General features: G+C 42.0%; 1 protein-coding gene across 2 annotated transcripts in view; it reads left to right on the forward strand.

Annotated features, from left to right (window-relative positions):
• Positions 1-22,479, forward strand: part of ASXL3 (ASXL transcriptional regulator 3) — a 160,491-nt gene extending 138,012 nt beyond the window's left edge. For both annotated transcript variants that reach the window (XM_074352218.1, XM_045510495.2), the window contains 4 exons: positions 1,823-1,919; positions 4,799-4,904; positions 8,771-10,727; positions 13,394-22,479. In XM_074352218.1, coding sequence (XP_074208319.1) covers positions 1,823-1,919; positions 4,799-4,904; positions 8,771-10,727; positions 13,394-17,113 — 5,880 coding nt within the window. In that variant the 3' untranslated portion in view covers positions 17,114-22,479. The remainder of the gene's footprint in view (positions 1-1,822; positions 1,920-4,798; positions 4,905-8,770; positions 10,728-13,393) is intronic.
• Positions 22,480-25,839: the final 3,360 nt, after the last annotated feature.

Below are 25,839 nucleotides of genomic sequence, written 5' to 3' on the forward strand. Positions count from 1 at the left end.
ATGGGGAGCCTAGGACCTTTTATCCACTCACATTGGGGCTGTGGTAGGACCATGAGGTGGCACGCTGGCATGGTGATGCAATTGTACGTTACAGCTGTGCTGAGCTCAGGTCAGGGGAGAGATGTACAAGGACCAGAAGCATCTGCCCCACGTAGGAGAAATGCAGAATAGAAGGGCAGAGGCTTTTCCTTTACTGCCACTGTACTGCCAGCACCCAAGCTGGTGCCAGGTATGTAGGTTCACGTGAGTGGCTTAGTGAGTATCTGTTGAATGAAGATGAAATAATTGTGAGTAAACAGTGAATCAGTGAAGTTTTGCCTATTTCAGTGTGGCTATCAGTCTCTTCTTAGGTGAGGTGACTCCGGGTCTCACATCTGTGGCTCTCCTGCAGACGTGGTGGTGGCATCTAGCCTGTCACCTCTGTGCACAGCGTCTCTCTTTTCTGGGTTTGATGGACCATTATCCAGTTTAGAGCAGCTAGTAGAATACTCACTTTTAGATTCAGTGTTCTCCTTTGTTCCTGAATGGTGGTTTAACCAACACGTTCATGAAAGAGTGATTTGAGTTAAATTTTAAAAGAGGGACAGTAGTTCAATGGATGAAAATGGAGTATAGAGAAAACCACAGACAAAAACATGGGGATGAGAAACCTCTGAGTGTGTTTCCAGATAACAGTGACTTAGTAGAACTTAGGATATATGGGTTTGTATATGAGAGTAACAGGAAATCTTTGAAAATATAATTGGAGCTACAGCTTACCATGCCTTTGAGTAGCAGGCTAAAACATTGACATATTCATGAGGGGTCCAGTTCCTGATTGTTCCTGAGTCCTGCCCCTGCAACAAAGCTCACACTCTGAACTCTATGCTTTATAGAAAACCATTCTGTCCACATCCTTAATCTTCCAAGACCCTGAACCCATTTCACCTCTAGCATCAAGTTCTTCCTAACCACTCATGTCCACCTAGATATCTCCCCCTAGCTTTAATTTTTTGGCACTTAATTCCAGCTCACCTAGTGCTTGGCATTGTTTAACTGTTTCTGTGTTCCGTCTTCACTCCTCAACCGCATAAGAAGTCAGTCAAGAACAACACTAACTCTTTATCCCCTGTGTCAGCAAGTGGAATAGATGCACAGAGAAGATGTAGTAAATAGTTGGAAAGTTAAAAAGCATCCAATTCAATGATGCTTATCCAAATCTCTCCTATACAGGAATTTTAAAAAAGTAATGTTTGAGGGAAATGGTTAGTAGCATAAAGTTGCACAGATTTTAAACTTTGTTGTGTGTACCTCTTTTTTGTGTGCATCCAAAGAAGTGAGAAGAATCAAGGCAGGGGTATGTGTGACAGTGTGGTTGTATTTGTGTTAATATGTTTCAGAACGTTCTGTCATCTAAACCTCAGACACTGAAAGAATCCAAGTGATCAGAATGGATTTCTTCAGCTGTCACACATTTTAGAAAATTTAATTAAAAAAACTTAATCTAAAGGTGTACACATATGTTGATTTTTTTTTAATTTGGTACCATTTAAGGCATATTAAAATGAAAACAATATAAAACTTTTGTATTAAACCACATACATTTGTTGTACTCACCACTGATAATGAAAATGCCTAATACAGCTTTCCTTCAAATTGATGTGTTGTCATTAGAATGGTCACCGTGAGCAGTTCAGCTTCCCTCCTAGGAAATTTATCTCTTGTTAGATTCCTTCCCTCCCTTCTCTCTCTCTCTCTCCACCCTCAGCTTTCTCTTCTTTGTGCATACTTTTACTTTGAATTGTTTTTGATGGAATCTTGTTTTTGTCGGCTTATTTCCTAGATGGGAAGTGATGGAATTTTACGCCTCAGTACTTCAGCTCTAAATAATGAATTCTTTGCATATGCAGCCCAAGGATGGAAACAGCGACTGGCAGAAGGTAAATTTCCATTTCCCATTATGATCTGACATATTTGAGTACACACACCGTGCTGAGATTTGCACCGTTCTCTGATTCCCAAGTCTTTTTCCCCCCTGAAGTATACTTTCGTGAGAACTCACATCTTATTTCAAATGACTTCATTAATTCTTCTATTGTGCTTGGCATTTCTGATGTCCAGCAGTTTTGAAGAAAGCGTTACCTTATCTGGAAGATACTAAAAACTGTTGCTGTAGCAATATTTTCTTTGGGATGGGCAGCTTCATTATGTGCTTGATATGTTACATATTCTCTTAATGTCTCAGACCCTGAAGAATATTCTTTTAATACTGTCTTCCCTTGAAGCCACAGCTTCACCTCATCCTTCCTTTAGTCACTAAGCTTCTTGAAAGACTAGAAGATACCCAGTGCTACCACATTTTCACTCGTTTAGCCACTCACATGGTGACACTTGGGTGTGGCCCCCCATACACAATGGAAACCATCCCTTCTAGAGTCTACGACTGGCTTTCTAGTGGCAACATTCAGTTTCCTCTTCTCAGTCCTTACATTTCATGTTCCTTCTCCAATATCTCATTTGGTTTCTACCCTATTCCATTGGAAACCATCTACCTTAGACATCTGTCATAGATTTTAAATTGTGTCCTGGGGCTTCATTCTGACCGGCTGTTTCTCAGCTTCCTTCAGGAGCTCCTTTTCCTCCATCGAATGGGAAATGGCAATGTCTCCACCATTCTTGTCCCCGATATGTGCGTTTGTGACCAGACATGTCCTCTGGGCAGCCTCCTTCACCACTGTGGTCTCAGCTATGGCCCACATCTGGCTCTGTCTCCTCTTTCCTGATCCTCAGTGTTTCATTCCAAAAGCCTGCAGGGGCTTCATAATAGCAGGCACCTTAAAACCAAAATGCCAGTGTTAAAACTGTCTTCCCTTTTAATGTCTGCTTTTCTTCTGCCTTCTGTTTATGTCACCACTTTCCTCACTGCTCCTCACTTTGGAACCTTGATGATACCTTTGTTCCTCTTCCTCCTCCCCAGGTCCCTCTGGTTATGAACTGCTAATTGTGTCTTGAATCTGAATCCTCTTCAGCATTGTCCAGATGCCGCCTGACTGTAATCCCCACCTCTCATCTGCGTGGTTCAGTAGCCTCCTAGCCAGTCTCTAAGTTGCTTATTTGGCCGTCTTCCTCCCTCACTGAACACTGCCAGGACCTGCGTCTGCCTCTTGCAGGAGGAATTCAGGGCTCTCTTTAAAAGGTGCTCTGGGTAATTTGCTGCAGCCTACTTTTCCTATTTCATTTCATGCTGCATTCTCCTCACAACTGGCCACTCAGAAGAGTGTAAATATAGGTATTTATATCTCTGTGCCTTGTGAGCCAATTAGTTTATGAAAGCTTGGTCATCTTTCGGAAGCTGACTCAAGAATCTCTTTCTCTATGTGATCTTCCCTAATCGATCTAGGCCGAATTAAGTGCCTTCCCTTCTATATTTTCACTACATTGATTCTTATGACTGATATGGTGACATTGTATTGTTATAGTCAACTGTGTGCTCCATCTTTCACTGGACTGGTTTCATTAAAGACAGTGAATGTACACTTCTTTTAAAAGTTGAAGTATAGTCAGTTTACAATGTTGTGTCAGTTTCTGGTGTACAATAGTTCAGTTATACGTATACACACATTATTCATTTTCATTGTAGATTACTACAAGATATTGACTATAGTTCCCTGTGCTCTACAGTAGAAACTTGTTATCTGTTTTCTATATAGTAGTTAGTATCTGCAAATCTCAAATTCCTAGATTATTCCTTTCAACCCCTTTTCCCCCTGGTAATCCTAAGTTTCTTTTCCAGGTCTATGAGTCTATTTCTGTTTTGTAAATAAGAAAATTTGTCTATTTTTTTAGATTCCACATATAAGTGATAGTATATGTTATTTTTCTTTCTTTTTCTGGCTTACTTCACTTAGAATGATGATCTCCAGGTCCATCCATATTGCTGCAAATGGCATGGTTTTGTTCTTTTTTATGGCTGAGTAATATTCCATTGTATAAATATACCACAACTTCTTTATCCAGTCATCTGTCAGTGGACGTTTAGGTTATTTTCATGTCTTGGCTGTTGTACATAATGCTACTGTGAACATTGGGGTGCATGTATCTTCTCAAATGAAAGTTCCCTCTGGATATTTGCCTAGGAGTGGGATTGCTGGATCATACAATAAGTCTGTTTTTAGTCTTTTGAGGACTGCATACTGTTTTCCATAATGCACCAAACTACATTCCCACCAACAGTGTAGGGAGGATTCCCTGTTCTCCACACCTTCTCCAGCATTTATCATTTGTGGACTTTTGAATGATGGCCATTCTGACTGGTGTGAGGTGATATCTCATTTCAGTTTTGATGTGCATTTCTCTGATACTTAGCGATACTGAGCATTTTTTCTTGTGCCTATTGGCCATTTGTATATCTTCACTGGAAAATTGCTTGTTTAGGTCTTCTGCCCATTTCTGTATTGGGTTTTTTTTTTTTTTTAATTAAGTTGTCTGAGCTGTTTATTTATTCTGGAAATTAAGCACATGTCAGTCTTACCTCTTGTAAATATTTTCTCTCATTCCATGGGTTGTCTTTTTGTTTTGCTTATGGTACACTCATTCACAACCCCTGGCATGCAGTACATTTGCTAAATATTTTACAGTTCATCTCTGATGAAATGACTGAGTGATGTTCATGAAAAGAGAAGCTGTAGAAATATTATCAGTACTCAGCCTATGACCTTTCAGCGTCCATAAAAGTTGACTCAAATCAATTACATGTTTTCTTCATTGATTGGCAAAAAATACAACAATTTTACTCAATATTTAAGCATTTTCTTTCTAGGAGAGTTTACTCCAGAAATGCAGTTGCGGATAAGGCAGGAAATTGAGAAGGAAAAGAAAACAGAACCTTGGAAAGAAAAATTCTTTGAAAGATTTTATGGAGAAAAGTAAGTACTAGAGCATTTTTTTCTCATTTCTCTTAGAAGGAAATGAAAATGTAATTCTCTGCTTCACATAGCACACTCACATGCTATAAAACTTAATAAACCTGCGATAAAAGGTGGTAGGCCCTCAGTGTAAGAAATTGCAGGTAAAATTATAGTGGCATATCAGCACTTACATTTAAAAAAAAATGTGTTTTCAGGGGTTTATAACTTGTCCATAAAAATTCATTTTGGACTGAAAATAGCACATGAAACCCTATAGAAGTCGATTTTGGCTTTCTTAACTGGATTTTAGTAAAAAATCTCCTCTATTTTTTCCCCAAGCATTTGCATTAATGAATGCATTAAAGACTAGTAGTCTTAGACACATATTTGATTCTCACATTTTCCCAAAAATGGTAACTCTTCATATGCATTTGTTTAGTCCTTATTTGGGGGAGAGCCTGAACTATTACCCTTTACTCTGTCCATTTTCCTCTTCGTGTGTAACCACTTTCTAAGACATTATTTTTATTTGTGTGTGTGTGTGTGTGTGTGTGTGTTAAATATAATACCGGCCGCATGTGAATGTGGTAGTGGCTAAACTAGAATTGGAAGTAGTTTCTCCTTTGCCTCGCGGTGAACCGTACTCGGGCACAACCCGCATCTCAGAGACTGTCAGATCCCTAAGAAAGAAAGGGGGAGTTAAGAGCCAACAGTTGGCGGCAACTTCAGTTCATCCTGGGTAGAGGGGTCTGTGCTTTAATCCCCACATACTAGTGCTTGAAAGTCGTTTTGTGTAGAAGACACGGAGGTGGTGGCAGGCAACCACCAAACCTGTACTATTTGATCTCAATTCACAAACCTCCCCCTGTCATCGGGGGAGTCCCCCATCAAGAGGACCCACGTGATGAACAGTCTGCTTACACAAGGGTGGCCTCTGGCGAGCTGTCTGGAGTTGCGGTCCCCGTGAGTGTGAGTAGGAAAGTTCCTTTTCAGTTGCTGCCCTCAGACCTTGGGTACATATATGTATTGAAGCAAAACTAAAAGGAGATAAAATTAACATCTTCTCTCAAGTGTTAAAATCGTGGCAGACTAGATACATGCCTTCTTATACAGTTACCCGCAGTATTACGCAAGCCTGGTTGCATCAAAATCCTCCTTGGAGTTTTAAAAACAGATACAGATGCCCAACATCCACCCCAGACATACTGATGGGGGATGCCCAGGAGCTGAGCCCAGAAATCTGTATTCTTAGGTGCTTCCCCATCAAGCAGATGCCCAGCAGGATTAAGAACCCTGGAGAGTGGCATCGAAGACCACTCAGGGGGCCTTCCTTGCCTTTTCTGACAAAGAATGTTGGGAGCGCTCTTTGCAGTAAGGGCGGAAGGAGAGCAAGCTAGTTACCTCCAAAGCACTGATCCTTAGGTTCTGTTGAGTACTGGGCCAGTTCTTTTATTAATTCAACAAAATTCATCCAGCGTGAATGTGCCAAACACCGTCCCAGACGCCAGAGAGCCTGTATTGTAGGGACCCTCCAGAGAGCTTTTCCTCCGTCAGCACATTAATCACTGAGCAGACCCTGAGCAAATTACTGAGCTTTGCCAATGTTGTTTCACTTAGTCTTCCCAACAATCCTATCAGGTGGATACCATTATTATTCTTATTTTTAAAAGGGTTTAGAAAACTGAGAGACGATGAAACTAAGTAATTTCCCCTGGTTTACAGTGTGGTTAAGTAATGTGCTCAGCGTCTTAATCCTGCAAATCCTTCTCAGAAAAAATTCGCACACCTACAGTTTTTCACCTGAAATCTGGGGGCTTGGTAGACTGTCATGGATGCCAGGTTAAAGGCCCCTGCCCTGGCAAGTGACCAAGACAGCACTGTGAGTAAACACACACCCCCACCCTACCCCCGACAGCATCTCTGCGTTCTAAATACAAAGTTCTTTTACTTGACCGACCTTTTTCTTGCTGTAGTTTATTCAGAGAGTTTCTGTCCCCTTATGCCTTGCTCGTCTTTTCCTGTCTTTGATTACATACTGGATGACGGATGTATTTTGGACATCTCATTGACTGCCCTTCTAATTTTGTTTCTAGATTACCTGCATTCCCTTAGCGTGTGAGGGAAGTTTTCCTGCCATCAGATAATTTTCCGTTGACTGACACCATGTGCCTTCTCATTGCTCTGATTTTTCCCAAGATCTTTATTTTGGTTTTTATTGGCTTACTCTGCCTATAATACAATACTGTTCTGCACTCGCTTTAGTTTTAGAGATCCCATGTATTTGCTAACTCATAGTTATAGGAGTTGGTCTGTTGATTTACGATCCAGATTTCTCGAGGGCAGGGTTTTATTTGTGTGGTTACGTGGTATGCTGTGAACATCTTCCTTCTATGCCTTATGCCTTCTTGTGTCTATTTTCCCATGAAAATAATAAAATGTTTACATGCATATTTTATACAATGCTGTTTTCCATATGAGAGATATATCACATACATATATGATATTTAGTAATATTAAATATATTTAATGCTATTCTTATTAATCAACTAGCTGAAATCTGGCTGCCAGTGGCTAGATTCTGTGTGTTCTCCATCTAACCTAGTATCAGTGTATCTGTGCTTGACCTCGCCCCATGGGACCTTGTTTCTAACTGATTATTCCACTCTAAATGTATTTGTTGCATAATTATTCTGATCCTCTCAGTACAGTATAAATTGTGGTTTAGTTTGAACCCATCTTAGGGAATGTTGAAAGAAGAGAAACTAATAATGAAGGCATATCCTCTATCTTCTTTTGAGAGCCTTCTGAATTTTAGTAAAGAAGGCAGTGATCAAATACCCAAAAAGTATATTCAACTTTATCTCCTTTTCATTTTGAGGATTTAAGTAAAAGTTTGAAGAAGATTTCTCTGAGGTGTTTTCCTGTTAGAGCTGTATTTCTTCACTCAAATATGTTTCTTCCTCTGGAAATGTTCTCTCTTCTGCTTCTCTTTGTAATTGCCTGTACTCTAATTTAACTTCATGTAGAACAGCGTATTTTCCTACCATCTCATGTAACTTAGTATGACAGGAAATAGTGATTTACAGTATTGTTGATTGTAAATCTGATTAACTTTGCCTTGTGACCTGAACAGTAGTGGGCTATTTCTTGATATTCTGTGATATCATAGAATATTTTGATGTTCCAAAATGATACTTTGATGGAATATCTTTACAGAAAGAGATCTACATCAAAGAACTTAAAAGTCTTGCCTCACACAGATGTAATCTAGTAGAATCAGCGAATCCACTTTGATCACCCCAAGTTTGTTATTCTTCAGTGAAGTTTCCGTATTGTCTTAGATTAGGTGATTAACACCTTTTACCTTGCGTTCAGAGAACTTAATCATCTCAATTTCAGGATTTTACAACATACTCATCTTCTATTGAACTTAATTATTTGGTTATGTTGCATCCTTTGAGGACTGTGTAATTTTCTATTTTAGGGACATATTTCTACTTTCTGACTTTTAGCAAAAATTTAGCTCTTATACATTCTTTTGCTTTTCTGCCCACATTTCTTAGTCTTTGGTAGTATGGAGCTTTCTTTTACTAACGCTTGGCAGGGTTCAAATCTCCTTGCTTAGAGAATAAAAATCAATACCTTTCTTAACCAGAAGTAGATTTTATTGTTGTTATGATTTAAAGGCAGTAGAAGAACTAAGCCATCATAGATTTACATAAATTTATAAATTACATAAATTATTTACATAAATTAAGCATGTTGGTGTATAAAATTAACTTAATGCACTTACTTCTATTGAATACTATATTTGGTGAGGTCTAAGTTGTATCTTTCATGTTTTGTGCTCAAACAATAATGTAATTTTTCTAATTTCTGATCAGGTTGGGCATGTCAAGGGAGGAATCTATAAAGCTTACATCTGGACCAAACAGTGACGGAGCTGAGAGTAGTTCTCCATGTGGGACCTCAGGCCTTCCAGCTCTTCCTGCACAGATGCCCTTGAAAGAACAACACCCCAAAAGCAGGAAAAGTCCAGCTTCTCCAGAGCCTGATTTCTGTGCCACACTGTGTCCCATGGTAGACGTAGGTAAAGATGTAATGACAGAATCGGAATCAGAGGACATCCTCATCCCCGAAGAATCTGTGATTCAGGAGGAAATTGCAGAAGAGGTGGAGACTAGCATCTGTGAATGCCAGGATGAAAATCACAAGACAATAGCTGAATTTTCCGAGGAGTCTGCAAGCCCCGCCAATTCTCACGAAGAGCCCCCTATAGCGCCTCCCGAGGATCACTTGGAATCCTGTGTTATCATGAACGATGTTTTAGAAACTTTGCCTCATATTGAAGTGAAGGTGGAAGAGAAAGCAGAATCTCCCCAGGAAGAAATGTCTGTTGTCATTGATCACCTGGAAGTCTGTGACTCTCTCGTTCCGTCCGCCTCACCTGGGACTCGTGTCAGTGACACCGAACACAAGGAGCCAGAAACTGCACTCGAGACCAACACTCCAAAAATAAAGACAGGGTCATCTTCCTTAGAAGGCCAGTTTCCCAGTGAGGGAGCTGCTGTCGACATGGAGCTGCAGAGTGAGCCCGATGAACAGCTTTCTGAAAACGCGTGCGTCTCTGAAACGTCCTTCTCCTCGGAGAGCCCAGAGGGAGCCGGCACCAGCCTGACATCCCCAGGAGGGGAAACCCAGTCCACTTCCGAAGAATCCTGTACTCCGGCCTCCCTTGAGACAACATTTTGTTCTGAGGTGTCCAGCACTGAAAACACGGATAGATATACTCAGAGAAACACCACTGATGAAAATCTCCACTCATCCTTGATGTCCGAGATCTCTCCAGTATCCACTTCACCGGAAATATCAGAAGCATCTCTGATGTCCAATTTACCTCTAACCTCTGAAGCATCCCCAGTATCCAATTTACCTTTAACATCAGAAACATCTCCCATGTCCGATTTACCTTTGACATCAGAACCTTCCTCAGTGTCTTCCATGCTTCTCACATCTGAGGCCACTTTTATATCCAGTTTGCCACTTCCTTCAGAAACTTCTCCAATTTCTAATTCTTCGATGAATGAGAGAATGGCACATCAACAAAGAAAGCCAATGTCCGTACCTGAAGAACCACTCTCCCCACAGAAAGATGAAGGTTCTACCCCTGCCAAGCCCCTAGGAGAGAACCTCATCTCTCAGCAGAAGACTCTATCAAATACTCCAGAACCCATCAAAATGGGTCCTTCTTCCATCACTCCTGAAGCATTTTCATCAGAAGAATTGCACAGTAAGACCCTGAATCCGCAGCCTTGCAAATCACATGCTGAAACTGAGAAGTCCTGTCCTACATCAATTCCAGAACTTCCTTCTACAGAAGTGATAAAAGTGAAAAATCATAACATCCTGCAAAGAACCGAAAAGAAAGGAATGTCTTCACCATTGGAATTACCTGTCTTTCCTGAAGAGTCAGAGAGTAAGGGCAATGAGCTCCCATCAGCTAAGCTGCAGGACAAGCAGTATGTCTCATCAGCGGATAAGTCTTCATTTTCAGAAGGCTCTAGAAATAAAATGCATAAGCAAGGAAGCTCACAGACTCGGTTGGAGACCTCGCATACTTCCAAGTTGTCGGAGCCCTCCAGGTCCCCGGACGGGGTAAGAAATGAAAGTCGAGAATCTGAGATATCGAAGAGGAAAACTGCAGAGCAGCACAGCTTTGGGACCTGTAAGGAGAAGAGGGCTAGGATAGAGGGGGCCCCGTCCACCCGGAACTTCTTGTCCAGCAGTCCACCTGAGAAAGAGCAGCCCCCAAGAGAGGAACCGAGGGTTCCACCTCTCAAGGTATGGCATTTGGTTTTAAAAGGAAATGTCATAGACAGGCTTGTCTTATTTAGATACTTAATTTTTCAAAAGTAAATGTAACAGCTTATAATCTGAGACTCCCAACAGCAGTCTAATATTAAATGATCACTTTTCAGGCTGCACTGAGCTCATATGATAAGTTTAGATACATGTATATATTTAGACCTTGGCATTTCAGGAAAAAGAAATGAGAAGGGAGAACAGGGCCTGGAGGAGCCCTCAGGCCATTAAGATGCAGGGTCTTTGGGGGACTCCAGGTATAGGACAGAGACCTACATAAACTTGGAAAAGCTGGAAAGATAATTCAGCATCCTGTAAAAGCTCAGTAGGACTAGAGACAGTAGCAGTCAAAAGTCAGCGACATACACGAAAGCCACGGAGGTACGTATTATCCCTTCATTCACTTTCCAACAAACTTGGAGCACCCCACTGCCTAGCAGAGAGGACCTGGCTTATGGAAGAGCCGCGTTAAATATTTCTTAAAGAAATCAATGCAATTGCTTTGCAAACCCTCAGGGAAAATGCTGTAGATAAATAGGTATACAAATCCTACTGCTTTATTTCCAAGATAGTAAAGAGGTATTTAACTTCACAAAATAATAAAGCCTGTAAATAAACATTCCTGTTTATATATTTTATTTTGATCCCAGGTGGATTTTTACTCTCAGAAAAGAAACCTTTTATATAAATTGGCTCTGCCTCAGTAAACTGAAAATTAAGGTTAATTCAAAAGAAACTCTCTATTTAATACAAAAAAAAAATCCTACCCACTGTAATTTATACTCATTTAGTGCTTTTATCTCAGCCCATTTATACTGTCCTACAATAAAATGAATTACTGCATCATACAATTGGTCTAGAATTATAAACATACTCCAGCTTTGTTTTTCTTAACCTCTTTCTCTTTATTTTGCTCTGCTCTGACATCTACTTTTAAGATGTGACTCATGATCTCCCTAAGGTTGACTTTTAAGAGTGTGATTGTAGTTACTCTATTTAATAAAGCAGTCCCTATTTCAAAAAGATTCTGGAGATGTAAAAGATGAACATTAAGCTCCCATTAAAACCCTGCTGTACATTTTAATTTCTGAAGCAGTGGAAAGAAAAAGGTAAGCATGCTTTCCATAGGAAATATTGTTAAACACACTAATTTTTTTTGTCAAAAGCTTATTTTCAAAGTGATATATACCTTATATAAAGATAGATAGATAAGGAAATAGAGAATAAGTATATTTGACATTGTTAGGCTTAATGTTTTTAATTTTTTAAACTGAGGGAAATATTTAAAAGGAAGAACTGAATTCCTTTTCTAAATTCATCTTTTTTTGGAGCCTTTGGATTAGAAGAGAGACATCACAAGTTTGAAAATGAGAAATGAGACAGCTCGGGAAGATAATTCCTTCTACCAAAGTTCTAACGCATCATTCCAAACTGATAATGATCTTGTAGCATGTGTCACATGTTTATAATGTAAATATATGCAAGTATAATATGTTAAGAAGAGAGATGTAAATTTTCTAGGAAAAACTTTTCCTGGAGGGGAAAATAAAAGGAAACACAGTACATGGCAGCATTACAGAGCAGAGAGCCCAAAGACTGTCACTCGGTAGTTGTGTGAACCCAGGGCTGGCTATCTCCAGGGGCTCAGTTTTTCAACTGTAAATGAAGGGCTTTAACTAGATCCCTTCCAGCTCTCTGAGTCTGTGACTATGAACATTTTTAGTGACTAGAGCATCACAGACATTGCTGTGGGATGTTGTTAGGTCTCGTGCCTCACGAAATTGGCATGAGTTAGGTGAACAGTGTAGGCTGGGTTGTTAACGAAATTCAGCTAATTGTGGATTTCAAATATCAAATAAATTGCCCTACCCGTGCTCTCTTTTGGAGGCAGAAAACCAAAAAAACAATAATAATAACAAAAATCCCTTTGGAAAGCAGAGCAGCCCCACAAATGTAGTCTCATTCCATCTTTATAACAGCTCTGTGAAGGAAACAGACCAGAAAGTGCTAGTCTCATTTGACAGCTGAGTCCACAGGCCCTTCTGTGTGCTGACTCTACATGTGTAAGGGCCATGCTAGGTGGTGTGGGACTTGGTGGAACCTGCAGCCTCTCTGAGTCAGGGAGGTTCCTGGAGAAACTGAAGTACACAATGATTTGCCCAGGGCCACAGCGTTCCTTTGAGTCAAGCCAGGCTGAGAATTCTAGTCTTCTGACCCTTGATTAGGGCTTTTTCCTTTGTGTCAGATTAGGACAGATAAACTTAAATAAGAGTGAAGGTCCCACTTTTTCATGCCAGCCAGGAAGATAATTTGCAAGCTAAATATACCTAAGTCTTTTTAGCTAACCTCATTTTAAGAAGCATGGGTTTCGTTTCCTTTTATATCAGGCTTTAAGAAGAGGTTTCATTTTCATGCCAAATAAAATCTCCAGTTGATGTAGATTAAAAACAGATTAAAATTTTCATTTTCCACATTCACGCTGCGTGTGTTGCCATTTTACCCCCTGAAGGCGCATCCAGGGCTCCGGATGCAGTTCATGCCCCGTTCAGGGAGAATCAGCCCCTCCCGTCCTTCACCCCGCAGGCTGCGTGCCCCCGCTGTGTCACGCCCACGTACTTTATCTTTCCGTTTTCCCCCTACTGTAGATCCAGCTTTCCAAAATCGGGCCGCCTTTCATTATCAAGAGCCAACCAGTCTCCAAGCCAGAGTCCCGAGCTTCCCCTAGCACATCTGTCAGCGGCGGCAGGAACATGGGAGCCAGGACCCTGGCGGATATCAAGGCCCGAGCCCAGCAGGCCAGGGCCCAGCGAGAGGCTGCGGCGGCAGCGGCCGTGGCGGCGGCCGCGAGCATCGTCTCCGGAGCCATGGGGAGCCCAGGAGAGAGCGGAAAGGCCAGAACCCTGGCGCACATCAAAGAGCAGACCAAGGCGAAGCTCTTCGCAAAGCATCAAGCCCGAGCGCACCTCTTCCAGAACACGAAAGAGTCCCGGTTGCCTCCGCTCGGCTCAAAGGAAGGGCCTCCAAGCTTGGAAGTCTCTTGTACCCCTGAAACAAAAATCGAAGGTTCCCCCGGTGTCATCATCGTCAATCCAAACTGCCGATCTCCCAGCAACAAGTCTGCACACCTCCGGGAGACCCCCACTCTATTACAGCCGTCTCTCAACCCGACCAAGCTTCCGGAAACTGCCACGGACTTATCCGTGCACAGCTCTGACGAAAACAGACCCATGTCACACTTATCTGAGAAAATTGTTTCATCTACCTCTTCTGAAAATAGCAGTGTGCCGATGCTTTTTAATAAAAATTCTGTCCCCGTGTCTGTCTGCAGCACTGCTGTGTCCGGAGCAATTAAAGAACATCCCTTTGTGAGTTCTGTCGATAAATCCTCTGTTCTAATGTCTGTTGACAGTGCAAACACTACAATTTCTGCTTGTAACATAAGCATGTTAAAAACCATCCAGGGAGCTGACACTCCATGCATAGCCATTATACCAAAATGTATCGATAGCGCCCCTCTTCCCGCCATCACGGAGGGCTGCAGTCCGTCGAGCCCCATGGATGACAAGCAGGTACTGATGCCCAGCAGCAGTGCTGGGAACGTAGTCTCTGGTCAGTACACCCCTGTGCCAACTCCTTCCATTGGAAGTAACTTGCCAAACCATCTCTCCACTAGCTCTGTCTTGGTTCCCCCAACGGGAGTGAACAACAGATTTCCTTCTGAGAAGATAGCCATACCTGGGGGAGAGGAACAGGCCACCGTATCCATGGGCACCACCGTGAGAGCCGGCCTCGGCTGCAGGGACCCAGTGGCCGCCACAGATGCTCTGGTGGCACGCCCACCCGTCGCCGTGTTTACTGGAAGCATGCTGACCATAAACTCTTATGAAAGTTCTCCCAACTTAAGTGCTGAAAGCTTGGACAAGAATTCAGGGACTCGGAACAGGGCAGACACGTCTGGGAAACCTCAGCCACCTCCGGGGGGCTTCGCACCAGCAGCCATAAACAGATCAATCCCGTGCAAAGTCATCGTTGACCACAGCACCACACTGACCTCCACTCTGTCTCTCACCGTCTCCATTGAAAGCGCCAATGCCAGCCTGGACCTCCAGAGCAGGTCCGGGAGGACGGAAGCAACTATCCAGCCTATCCAGCCCGTGGCGTGTCCGCAGGTGTCTGTCATCAGCAGGCCTGAGCAGGTGGCAAACGAAGGAGATCACGGTTCGAGTTTTCTCGCTGCTTCTGCCGGAAAGCAAGACGGTAAAACGATGCCAGCCACCTGCCCGAGCCTCCGCGAAGTCCCCCTCGTTGTTCCAGATAAACTAAGCGAGGTGACTCCTCCGAGTAACAGCTTTGCCGAGCAGGCGCGTGGCTCAGCTGCGTTCAAAAGTGAAGCAGACCCAACTTGTAGCAATCAGTACAACCCAGGCAGCCGGATCTGCTGGAGCGAGGACGGAATGAGGAGCTCGGGACAGCCTCTGCTCGGGCACGCTGGTTCCAGTAAACAGAAAGAGTATCTCGAGCAGAGCTGTCCAAAGGCGATCAAAACCGAGCACGCCAGCTACTCGCATGTGCCGGAACTTCACCCCCGGAATCTCATAACAAACGTCACCCTCCCGGTGAAGTCCGAACCTCATGACGTGGACAAGGGCTTTAGGATGGACACCGAAGACTTCCCTGGCCCTGAGCTGCCTGCTCCTCCGGCCGCAGACGCCGCCCCGAGTGTGCCCCAGACGCAGACCACGAAGGCGACCTCCTCTAATCCCATGGAAGAGGCGATTTCTTTGGCTCCAGACACCCTGAAAAGGGTTCCCAGCACAGGGAGCTCGAGCTGCCGGCTGTCATCCGTGGAGGCTAACAATCCCCTCGTCACACAGTTACTCCAGGGCAACCTGCCTTTGGAAAAAGTGTTGCCACAGCCGAGATTGGGAGCCAAGCTCGAAATTAACAGGCTTCCCCTGCCTCTTCAAACTACCTCAGTGGGAAAGACAGCCCCGGAGAGGAACGTGGTGGAAATGCGCCCCAGCTCTCCCAATCCAGACGGGAAGGGCTACCTGGCAGGAGCCCTTGCCCCACTGCAGATGAGAAAGCGAGAAAACCACCCCAAAAAGAGAGTAGCCAGGACTGTGGGGGAGCACACCCAAGTGAAATGTGAGCCAGGGAAGTTGTTGGGGGACCCAGATGTTAAAGGGGTGCCTTGCGTCATCAGCTCCAGCGTGAGTCAGCTGGGCCACGGCCAGCCGTTGAAGCAGGAGTGGCTGAACAAGCACTCCTTGCAGAACAGAGTCGTCCACAGCCCCGAGGTCAAACAGCAGAAGCGGCTGCTCCCCTCCTGTAGCTTCCAGCAGAACCTATTTCACGTTGACAAGAACGGTGGCTTCCACCCCGACACCGGTACCTCCCACCGACAGCAGTTTTACCAAATGCCTCTGGCTGCCAGGGGCCCCATTCCCCCTACAGCTCTGTTACAGGCCTCCGCCAAGACCCCGGTGGGCTGTAACGCGTTTGCCTTCAATAGGCATCTGGAACAAAAGGGACTGGGAGAGGTTGGCCTTGCCTCCGCACCTCACCAGCTAAGGTTAGCCAACATGTTATCCCCCAGCGTGCCGGTTAAAGAAAGCGATGATGGCGCGGCGACCGTCCACGCCATGCCGCACAAAGCCCTGGTGCACCCCCCGCCCCCTCAGCCCCCGCCCCCTCCTCCCTTGGCTTTGCCCCCGCCTCCCCCACCACCACCTCCGCTACCTCCACCTCTTCCTAATGCCGAAGTCCCATCCGATCAAAAACAACCGCCAGTCACCATGGAAACCACTAAGAGACTTAGCTGGCCGCAGTCCACGGGCATATGCAGCAATATAAAATCGGAACCTCTTTCTTTTGAGGAAGGTTTAAGCAGCAGCTGTGAACTGGGCATGAAACAAGTTTCCTATGACCAGAATGAAATGAAAGAACAGTTAAAGGCATTCGCGCTGAAAAATGCAGATTTCTCTTCCTATTTGCTTTCTGAGCCACAAAAGCCTTTTACCCAATTAGCTGCTCAGAAAATGCAGGTGCAGCAACCGCCGCAGCTCTGTGGAAATTACCCAACGATACACTTTGGTAGCACGAGCTTCAAAAGGGCAGCATCTGCCATCGAGAAGTCCATTGGGATTTTGGGGAGCGGCTCCAACCCCACCACGGGCCTGCCGGGTCAGAACGCTCAGATGCCCGTTCAGAACTTTGCCGACAGCAGCAACGCGGATGAATTGGAACTGAAATGCTCTTGCCGGCTGAAAGCCATGATTGTGTGCAAAGGCTGCGGCGCCTTCTGCCACGACGACTGCATAGGGCCCTCTAAACTCTGTGTGGCTTGCCTGGTTGTGCGGTGAGAGCTGAGTGAGAGATGCAGTATCCCTTTTCAACACGGAAAAGCCAGACGGCGTCAGCCGCAGCGAAATTGAGTAACTCGGTGGTTTATATCGTGGTAATTTATTTTACTTTGGAACAGGTTCTCTTTTCTCTATGGGATCGCTCTTTTCTTGCATTTCTCGGAACGGGGGGGATCGCGTCCCGGCCGAGGGGTCTTACTTAGCAGCATGTCTTTTACGTATTTGGTTGCCATTCGCAGCTTTGAGAAATTTCTATTCATGTGTACACAGGTCATTCCCCACTTTTTTTTTAAAATCCAAGTGTAGATAGGAAAAGAACATTGTAAATTATTGAATGATAACCAGAAATGGAGAAGTAGAAAGAGAGTGGTAAGTCATCGAAGGTGGTTCTGCATTCTTCTGTAGAGCGAGCATTAAAGCGAGGGTTCCCACCGTTGACTCTTTTGGACCTACCCTTACCATAGTGATTAAATCATAGTTGGAAAGGGGAATCTGATTTAAGTGTATGATTCCTTGTATTTACTCATCTCACAAAAGACACATTAAAGGAGGTATGCCACTGATGAACTCCACTGTCCTGAATTCTCTTTCCTCCCTTTGACTCTTTTCAGAGACTGGCAGGTTCTCTGGATCTGCCGTGGACACGGTACACACATTGTAGTGAAATGTCTCTTCTGCCTGCAGTTACAGCGTGGGTCTCATGCCCAGCGGTCTGGTTCAAGCCCCTTGACACTGGAGACTGTCAGATCAGTTGGCCAACAGAGAGCCGTAGGCCCAGAGGATTTCAGAGCTTCATGTGTGGCTTCTAAGAGCAAGCATGAAAAAGATGCCCTAACACTCAAAGCAAACGAATAACTTGCCACGTATGCAAACACACATATATGGGTTGATGATGTAAATATTGGTCCATTCTATTCACTCAAATGCAATGACTAGATATTAAAATTCTGGGGAAAATGATCCTAGCCCTTAATTGATGGCACCAGTGCATTCTGCCTTCCAACTTTGAAGAGCTTGGCCGCCTCTTTTTTAAAGTGTCATTGATGATAAAAAGGACTACAGAAGGCTGAAGTGTTGGCATTTTTCTGAACAATTTTCCCTCATGAGTCATGATCTATATATATAATTATAGTTGACTCTAAAATAGCCCTCATTTTAAAAGTTGTTCTAGGTGTTGCATGTTTTGTTTTGTTTCCCCACCCTCCTCAGGGGAATTCAGTGCATTCTTCATGTTTGGGGGAGTGGAACTGCTTTTGAAAAAGGGATACTGCATCTTATACCTGTTGTCAGTGTTTATCCAGTAAAGTCTGGGTGTTGAGTATTTGAGCTCCATCCCATACACTTTGGTCATTCTCGTGCCAGAGAACAGCCATAATTCAGGAGGCTCTGTTCCCTAAAGCAAGTTCAAAAGCACATGCACGTTGTGGGAAGATGAAAGACAACAAAAACCACGTCCATTTAACTTCAGATTACAGAGCACAAGGTGTGGAGTACCATTAATCCATTGACTGATTGTTGCTGTTAGAATTTGAAACACATGGTGGGGGAATTCGTCTGTATCCAGGGTAAGAATGACAGATATTTTCACTTGGGATCATTCTAATCAATGTTGACTTTTGACATTCCCTTAAAATACGTCTTAAAAACTAGCTGGAATGAGCAGAAATTACATTCCTGGGGAAAAAAAAACAAACGTGATTTTTTTTATAATAACAACCATAGTATGTTTTTTTTTCCTCCCTCCATATTTATTACTGTGATGTTGCCAAATTCCATTAGATGATAGAGACGTCATTTTTATTAACAAATTGGTGATAGTAAAAGATGTTCTGTCTTAGCAAGAAGGCAAAGCAAAGAAGACCTGCCTCCGTGGCGGAGATTCAGTACTTCAGTTGCTGTCATGACCGTTTTTCACATTAAAATTAACAAAATTAATGACTGAGAATATTAGCAATGCACTTAACCAGCCCTTTCCAAGAATCGCCGCATAAGTTCCAGCGAATCCATAGTTCACTCTGCGCCAGGCGGTTTGGGTGGCGTCCTCGTCAGTGGCATCTCTGTGGTCTGCTTGGCTCTGATGCTGTCCTGGTTTAGAAGAGCACGCTCTAGTCTCAGAGAGGGGCACCCCCAAAAGGTAGACACCCGCATGCCAACGCCTTCTTCCCAATTCAGTCACTGCCCTTCCAGTGTCAGATACTGTCTACACCAGCAGATTCAACACTACCGCACCAGTAACTGACACGGGGTTGAAACTCCGATCTGCAGAACCTTTGCACTCTGCCTGTGAGGTACGATTGAGGCCGACGTGACACTGAGCTCATTATCAGCCCCATCCCTGTGGAATACAGCCTGCACGTTACTGCCTGGGGATAAAGAAAAGTGCCCTCTGTGTTCTTGTTTTCCACGTAATAAGTTTGGAGAGTCAGTTGCTGATCGTGCGTGGATTCTGTCACCCAGGTCCAAAGAGTGGAATTTTTCTCTGCCCTTGCTCTTTTTTTAACCCCAGTTTATGTTCCTCATGTTTGCATATGGTTCATATTACTGAAATATTAGTATCTTTGGGCTAAAAAAAAATGGAAAGAAAATTTCAGAAATAAAATATGGGTCAGCTATTTGACAAGTGGCCACGTAATACGTATACAAAAGCCAGTGTATTTGAATTAGGTGAGCAGGTTCTTAGTTTCCTGATTTCCACAGATGCCCTCCTGTGTGCTGATGGAGGATGTTAGCTACTACATGGTGGTGGCGCTGTAATGTGCAACTTTTAGTGTGTGCATTATGCTCATGATTGGACCCTCCGCTGTCCCTGTCAGGAGTAGAACTTGCACATGTTAACGTGTAATTTTTTATTATTATTATCACAAAGGATGTATTTCCCTAAGTAGCACTTTTGGAGCAGGGGAAGGAAGAAAACTGCTATTCCCTCACCCCTCTCCTGTACGATATGCATATGCCTGAGGTTGTTTAAAGACGTTTAGGTAGTTAATGGGCATGTTAATACAGACGTTCTGATGCAAATTCATTTTCAAAATGAAAATATTTTTCCTTCCCCAAAGCCAGAATAGCAGATACGCTGGTGACCTGAGCACCGTAGTTAGATATACTATTTCCTTGCTAAGGTTTAGTCTGGAGGAAAAACTTGAAAACAAACCTATGAGGTTGAGCCTGGTTGCTGTAAAGACTTTGTGGAAGTATGTGTTTCTGGGATGAGCTCTAGAAGGTTTAGTTGACTTCTCCGCCTTGGATATTCTCACTCATTCAAAGCAAACATACACAAACAAGCCGGTGCCTACGGTGCTGCCGAACGCAGCCAAGAGTAAGGATAACACGATGCTGCAGCCCCGTGCCCTTTACCAACACGTTTTCAAAAGAAGTTACTGTGGCCTCAGTTTCCCAGCTCCTCCCTGGTCTGGTCAAGTCCCGGGTGACAGGAGCTAAAGCCAAGTTTAGGGTGGTCTCCTCCAGGATGGAGGCCAGCACCGTGCTCGCCACCTGGTAGGAAGGAGCCCACTGAACACGCAGAGCCCAGAGTCACTGTCCGTGTTTCCAGAGAACAATGTGAAGAGTCCCGGCAAAGGAGCTCAGCAGACTGTCAGGGGCCTATATAGCCAAAATGTCACTGAACATAGAAATCTCGTCGTCTTCAGTCCTCATGCTTTGTCACTGTAAAGCGAAGAAAACGCCTTTTTACTATAATTTAAAGGAGCTGCTTTTTTTATAGCACATACTATTTCACTTTGTACTCTATTTGATAGTTGCAGGATAATTTAGACAATAGGAAGACTTCATTGTATTTGTACTGTTCATGAATGTTTCCAAGAAAGTGCTCTACTTGGTTGCCATCATCTTCTTGTACTGCTGTATTTTCCCCCCGGCTTCACGGAAACCTAATCTGATTCAGATTTTCAGTACAGTTTCTTCAGTTTTTTAGTTTTTTTTTTTTTAAATGTGTGTTTGTGTGTATTTTTTTTTCCCCTTCGGTCAGTATTCTGAATGTTTACATCTGTTTGACATTAGCCATTTAATGCCTTTTTTTTTTAAAGGCGGTATTCCTCTTACAGTGTAACAGCAAAATGTGAAATCAACCCAAACAGAACACGCATGACAAACACAGACTGGGGGCAGAGGCCCTGAACGTACATAGACATTTTCTGTCGGCATAGAGAAAAGTAAAACCCTCCTTCAGTCCTCTACCAAAGAATCTGTTATTCCCACAGGAAAAACTCAGAAAAGGTGTGTAAAATTCTCAGAAGGGGGAGCAGTTGATTCAGTAAGACTGCTACAATTTAATACTGTTACGCTTGCTTTCATACCTGACTCAATGTGACGGAGTGCGACAAGCATTGAAACAACTTTTAGACAGTGTTTGGTTTAGAATTCAGGGATCATGCATTCTTTAATGGTGCTGTTTGTTTTTTTATTTCTTTTCTACAAAGAAACAAAAGTGTTGCCTACACGAGTGACTGCTCACAATAACATATAAGTTAAATGAAATGAAATGAAATGAAATGTTTGTTTCTTCATGTTTCTCTGTTTTTCCTTTCTCTAAGTAACAATTTGGGTTTCAATATTAAAATATTCTGGGAGAAAATAAAGAAGTTAAACATTAAATTTATTGTCATTTTTAATTTTTTTATGAAATGAGATAGTTAATCTGTATACATAAAATGTACTAATAAAAACATTGAAATTTTTACTTAAGAAAGAATTTATATGAAAGACAAACCATATACTGTTACATTTTCTTGGTATGGTGACTCATCAACATACAATTCTAACTATTGTATGTTGAAACCTTTGAAATTTACCGTATCTACTACGCTTATTTAAAAATATATTTGGACCTTCTTGTTTCCATAAAGATGTTATTAATTCTTTAGACCAAAAGACATGTAACATGTCAAGCAAATTGTTACTACCATATTTAATTTTAACTTTCAAAATGAATTACTTTCAAAAATCTTTTTTAAAAGAATTGGTCTGGTTAGTTTTTCTTATCTTGCATTTAAATATGACAGCTAGAGTGATTTGAGTAAAATGTTGTGAACCATTAGAACAAAATGGCCTCAGTTATATTTAGATTGGTTAAGAAAATACACATATCTTTACACTAAGGTGAATCTGAAAGCATTCAATATAATTGGCTGTTAAGTCTCAGTTCGGCTGTGTTTTCATCGACACAGAAAATGCTGTCTTCAACCACCAGATGGCGAAAGGATGTTTACGTTTGGAGGGTAAAGAAAAGAACTAAACATGCTTCTTCCTCCTCAGAAGTTAAACGATTATAATAATGAAAGTACAGCTTATTCAAGTAAGGCAATGGAAGGGAGATACTTCTAAGTGTCATTCAATCATTTTCACTACAATGGTGGCATTCCTTTTTTGTCCTATTTTTTCCTATTAAAATATTTATAGAATGCTTTCTTAATTTTATTTAGTATTGTGGAATTTTTTTTCTTGTTTTCATTGTGTTACTCCACAGACATCGTCTATTCCAAAATTCATTACAGAAAATTGAACAGTCCAGCATTCTTCAAGCTGCTATTTCTTGAAACTGATCTGAATGTTTTATATATATTTAATTTATTCATTCTCATAAAATAGGTACAATATTAAATAATTTCTATATAAACATTTTATTATTCTTAATAAATTAATGTGGTCTAATTTGAGTAACATTTGCTCTTAGGATCTAAATTATTTATTTCTATCCTTTATGGACATTATCCAAGAACAAGCAATTTACGCAGTGATTCATCAATTTTCACATAGATAACTTCATTGTCAACAAACATAAGTACGTTATTTTGAAAGAACCTAGCCAGGAGAGTAGTTGATACCACAGTTCTGGGCTTCTTTCTGCAGAAGATAATTGAACATAAATCCTAGAAAGTATTTCTCCATGAAATTATTTGAAGAGTTTAATTATAGGTTGCCTAGACTTAATATTTCAAGTTCAAAGCACAGACAGTTATCCACAGTGATACGCAGAAATGAGAAGTTGGAGTCATCCAATGTCACGACTAATCTGGAGTCTAAATTGGGCAATGAACCTAGTACTTTTCCTTATGGAAATTTCTCTCCTATTGCCAGTGCAATGAATTATCATAAACTCTCACTAGCTGGAGGAAGGTCCCCTGGGTTACAAAGCAGGGGCTGATTTTTTTGCCTTTTTAAAATTTAAAATAGTTTTATTGTGTTTTTCAGTTTCAAATAATATCCCATTTTGATACCCAACTATAGGTAAAGCTGATATTGAATATATTTAGCAGTCCTGCAAAGCATAGACCAGTTCAAACAGGTGCCAGAGAAGTCAAAAGAGATGGTCCTGTCACAGCAAATCAGAGAAGATTGGCTGATTATCAGTTCTGTGGGCACAGGAGCTCCCTGAATCTGCTTTTATCAGTAGTTAGGATTTACATTTAGTATATCCGTTGCATTTATGGGTAAGTTTGTTTCTGAGGTACTTAGTTTTCTTTAGCTAAAATTTCCAACTATAATCTCTCTCTCTCTCTTTTTTTAAGGAAATCATTTAGAGGTGATTCAAAGGTGAGCTTTTACCCAAACACAACGAAATGTCCAGGAGTTTCCCCTTTTTGCTTTTTCCAAGTACCTTGTTCAGTGGATGCTCTCCGTAAATAGCAACATGGAGAAAGGGTGGGAGCACCAGCTGCTCCAACAGGAAGTCCTGGACACTTGAGATCACATGAGATCCATCTCATTTTCTGTGTGCTCACCACAAAGTCTTTATCATCAGGTGGTAAGTGGAAAATAGGTTCCTTCACCTTTAATCCAAACTTATATCTATAGTTCCAGATTATGGTTTTATTGCAGGCAAACACTGTGTTCCAAATGCTCATTCTCTTGATGACAAGGGAACCTGGAGGGATTTCATAGGAGTGCAGCACTATGGTCTCATTTTCCTTGATTCATTTGGCTTTCAGTATCCAATGCTGGGATGCTGTAACATCTTCCAGATACAGAGCTATAGGAAAGTGAAGTTGGCCTCAGTGACTGTGGGAACCACGAGAGGTTCTCCGGGATGTTCTTTCCCCGAATAGAAGCCGCAACATTTATGCATGCCTATATAGAGAAATTTATTTTAAACCCATTTCTTACTGTGCTACAAAATTTATTTGCCAATCAGTTTAAATCTCAAAATGAGGGATTGGAAGGCTCAGTGTATAAGTGGGGACGGTTCTCCATGATGGCTTCTAAGTGGAAACCAGACGCATTTTTATACCTTTTTATTACTTTCACATGTGAGATCAATGTAGATTTTGTTGTTGTTCAACATTATTTGGGGGGGGATAATCTTTATATTTCTAGGGGGAAAATAGCTATGGGAAATGAATTGGCATCTTAAAAAGAAACATTTAGTAATTCAAAAGCATTTTAAAAACTACATTTAGAGTAAGATTCTGTGGATAATGTGTTATCTCTAATCTTCAAGTTTGTAATTTCCTTACTGTCAGAGGACCAGTTGAGAGCACACTAGACACCTTTTGAGCAAGAGGACAGTATGATTGGTAGCAGATAGTTTATATTTTGTTTCATATTTTTGATATCAGAATGATTCTTTTTTTCTTTTTTAATTGAGGTATAATTGACATACAGCATCATATTAGTTTCAAGTGTACAATGAAGTCATTTGATACTTGAATATATTTTGAAATGATCATCCCAACAAGTGTAGTTAATATCCATCCTGATACATAGGTACAAATACATTTTTTCTTGTGGTGAGGACTTTGAAATATGCAACTCAGTAAGCAACTTTCAAATATGCGATTCAGTATTATTAACTATGGGCACGAGCTATGCGTTACATCCCCAGGACTGACTTATTTTGTAATGAGAAGTATGTGCCTTTTGTTCCCCTTCACCCATTTCACCCATCTCCACCCACCACCTCTCACAACCACCAGCTTGGAAAGATTCTTTCGAGTATAAAAGCGTCTTCTGTAGAATCTTTTTTTTTTTTTTTTCATCCAGATAACTTTACTTGGCAAAAACTGGGAATAATCAAAGACACCACACTCTGCAATTTCAGTTTTCTAGTTGTGACTCTCTGGGTAATAAATAAATCATTTCCAAGTCTTTAACCTTCAGGATCTGAATATAAAGGAGATTTTATAAATTCTCTTCATACAAGTAAACTTTTAGAGATTTAGTTATATACTACACCAAATACGGTGTTTTCCCAGAGTTGCTCCCAAAAGGCAGATTGTCTTTATTGAAAAATAGGAATAGGTAATACTTGTGAAGTGCTGTGTACCAAGTACTGCAAAACATTTCACAGGTGATAATTATCATATTTATCCTGAGAAAAATCCTATCAGGGAGGTACTATTATTATATCCATGTAATAAGCGAGGAACCTGAGGCTTAGAGAGTTTAAAGAAAAGAATACAAAGAATAGAAAAGAGTATGAAAGAAGGTTTTTTAGAGACCAAAGCCCATCCTTTTATTTACTAAAAGACACAATGGCTGCTACACATACTGCTAAATACTGGGGACTCTGGGAAAAATCAGAGGGTCCCAAATCTTGAAAAAAATTAATAGGCTAGTGGGAAAGATGATCGGTAATTTCATTATGACAATAGGGTAACCACGTCACTACAAGGTGCGGTGGGGAAAGTAACCAAGTGGGTGAAGCCATTTAAGATTGCAACTGGGCGAGAATGGAACCTCCAGCAGGGCATGTGGGGCCCTCACCTGACATA

This window comes from Camelus bactrianus, chromosome 24 (genome assembly GCF_048773025.1).
Source record: "Camelus bactrianus isolate YW-2024 breed Bactrian camel chromosome 24, ASM4877302v1, whole genome shotgun sequence".
Taxonomy (NCBI): Eukaryota; Metazoa; Chordata; class Mammalia; order Artiodactyla; family Camelidae; genus Camelus; species Camelus bactrianus.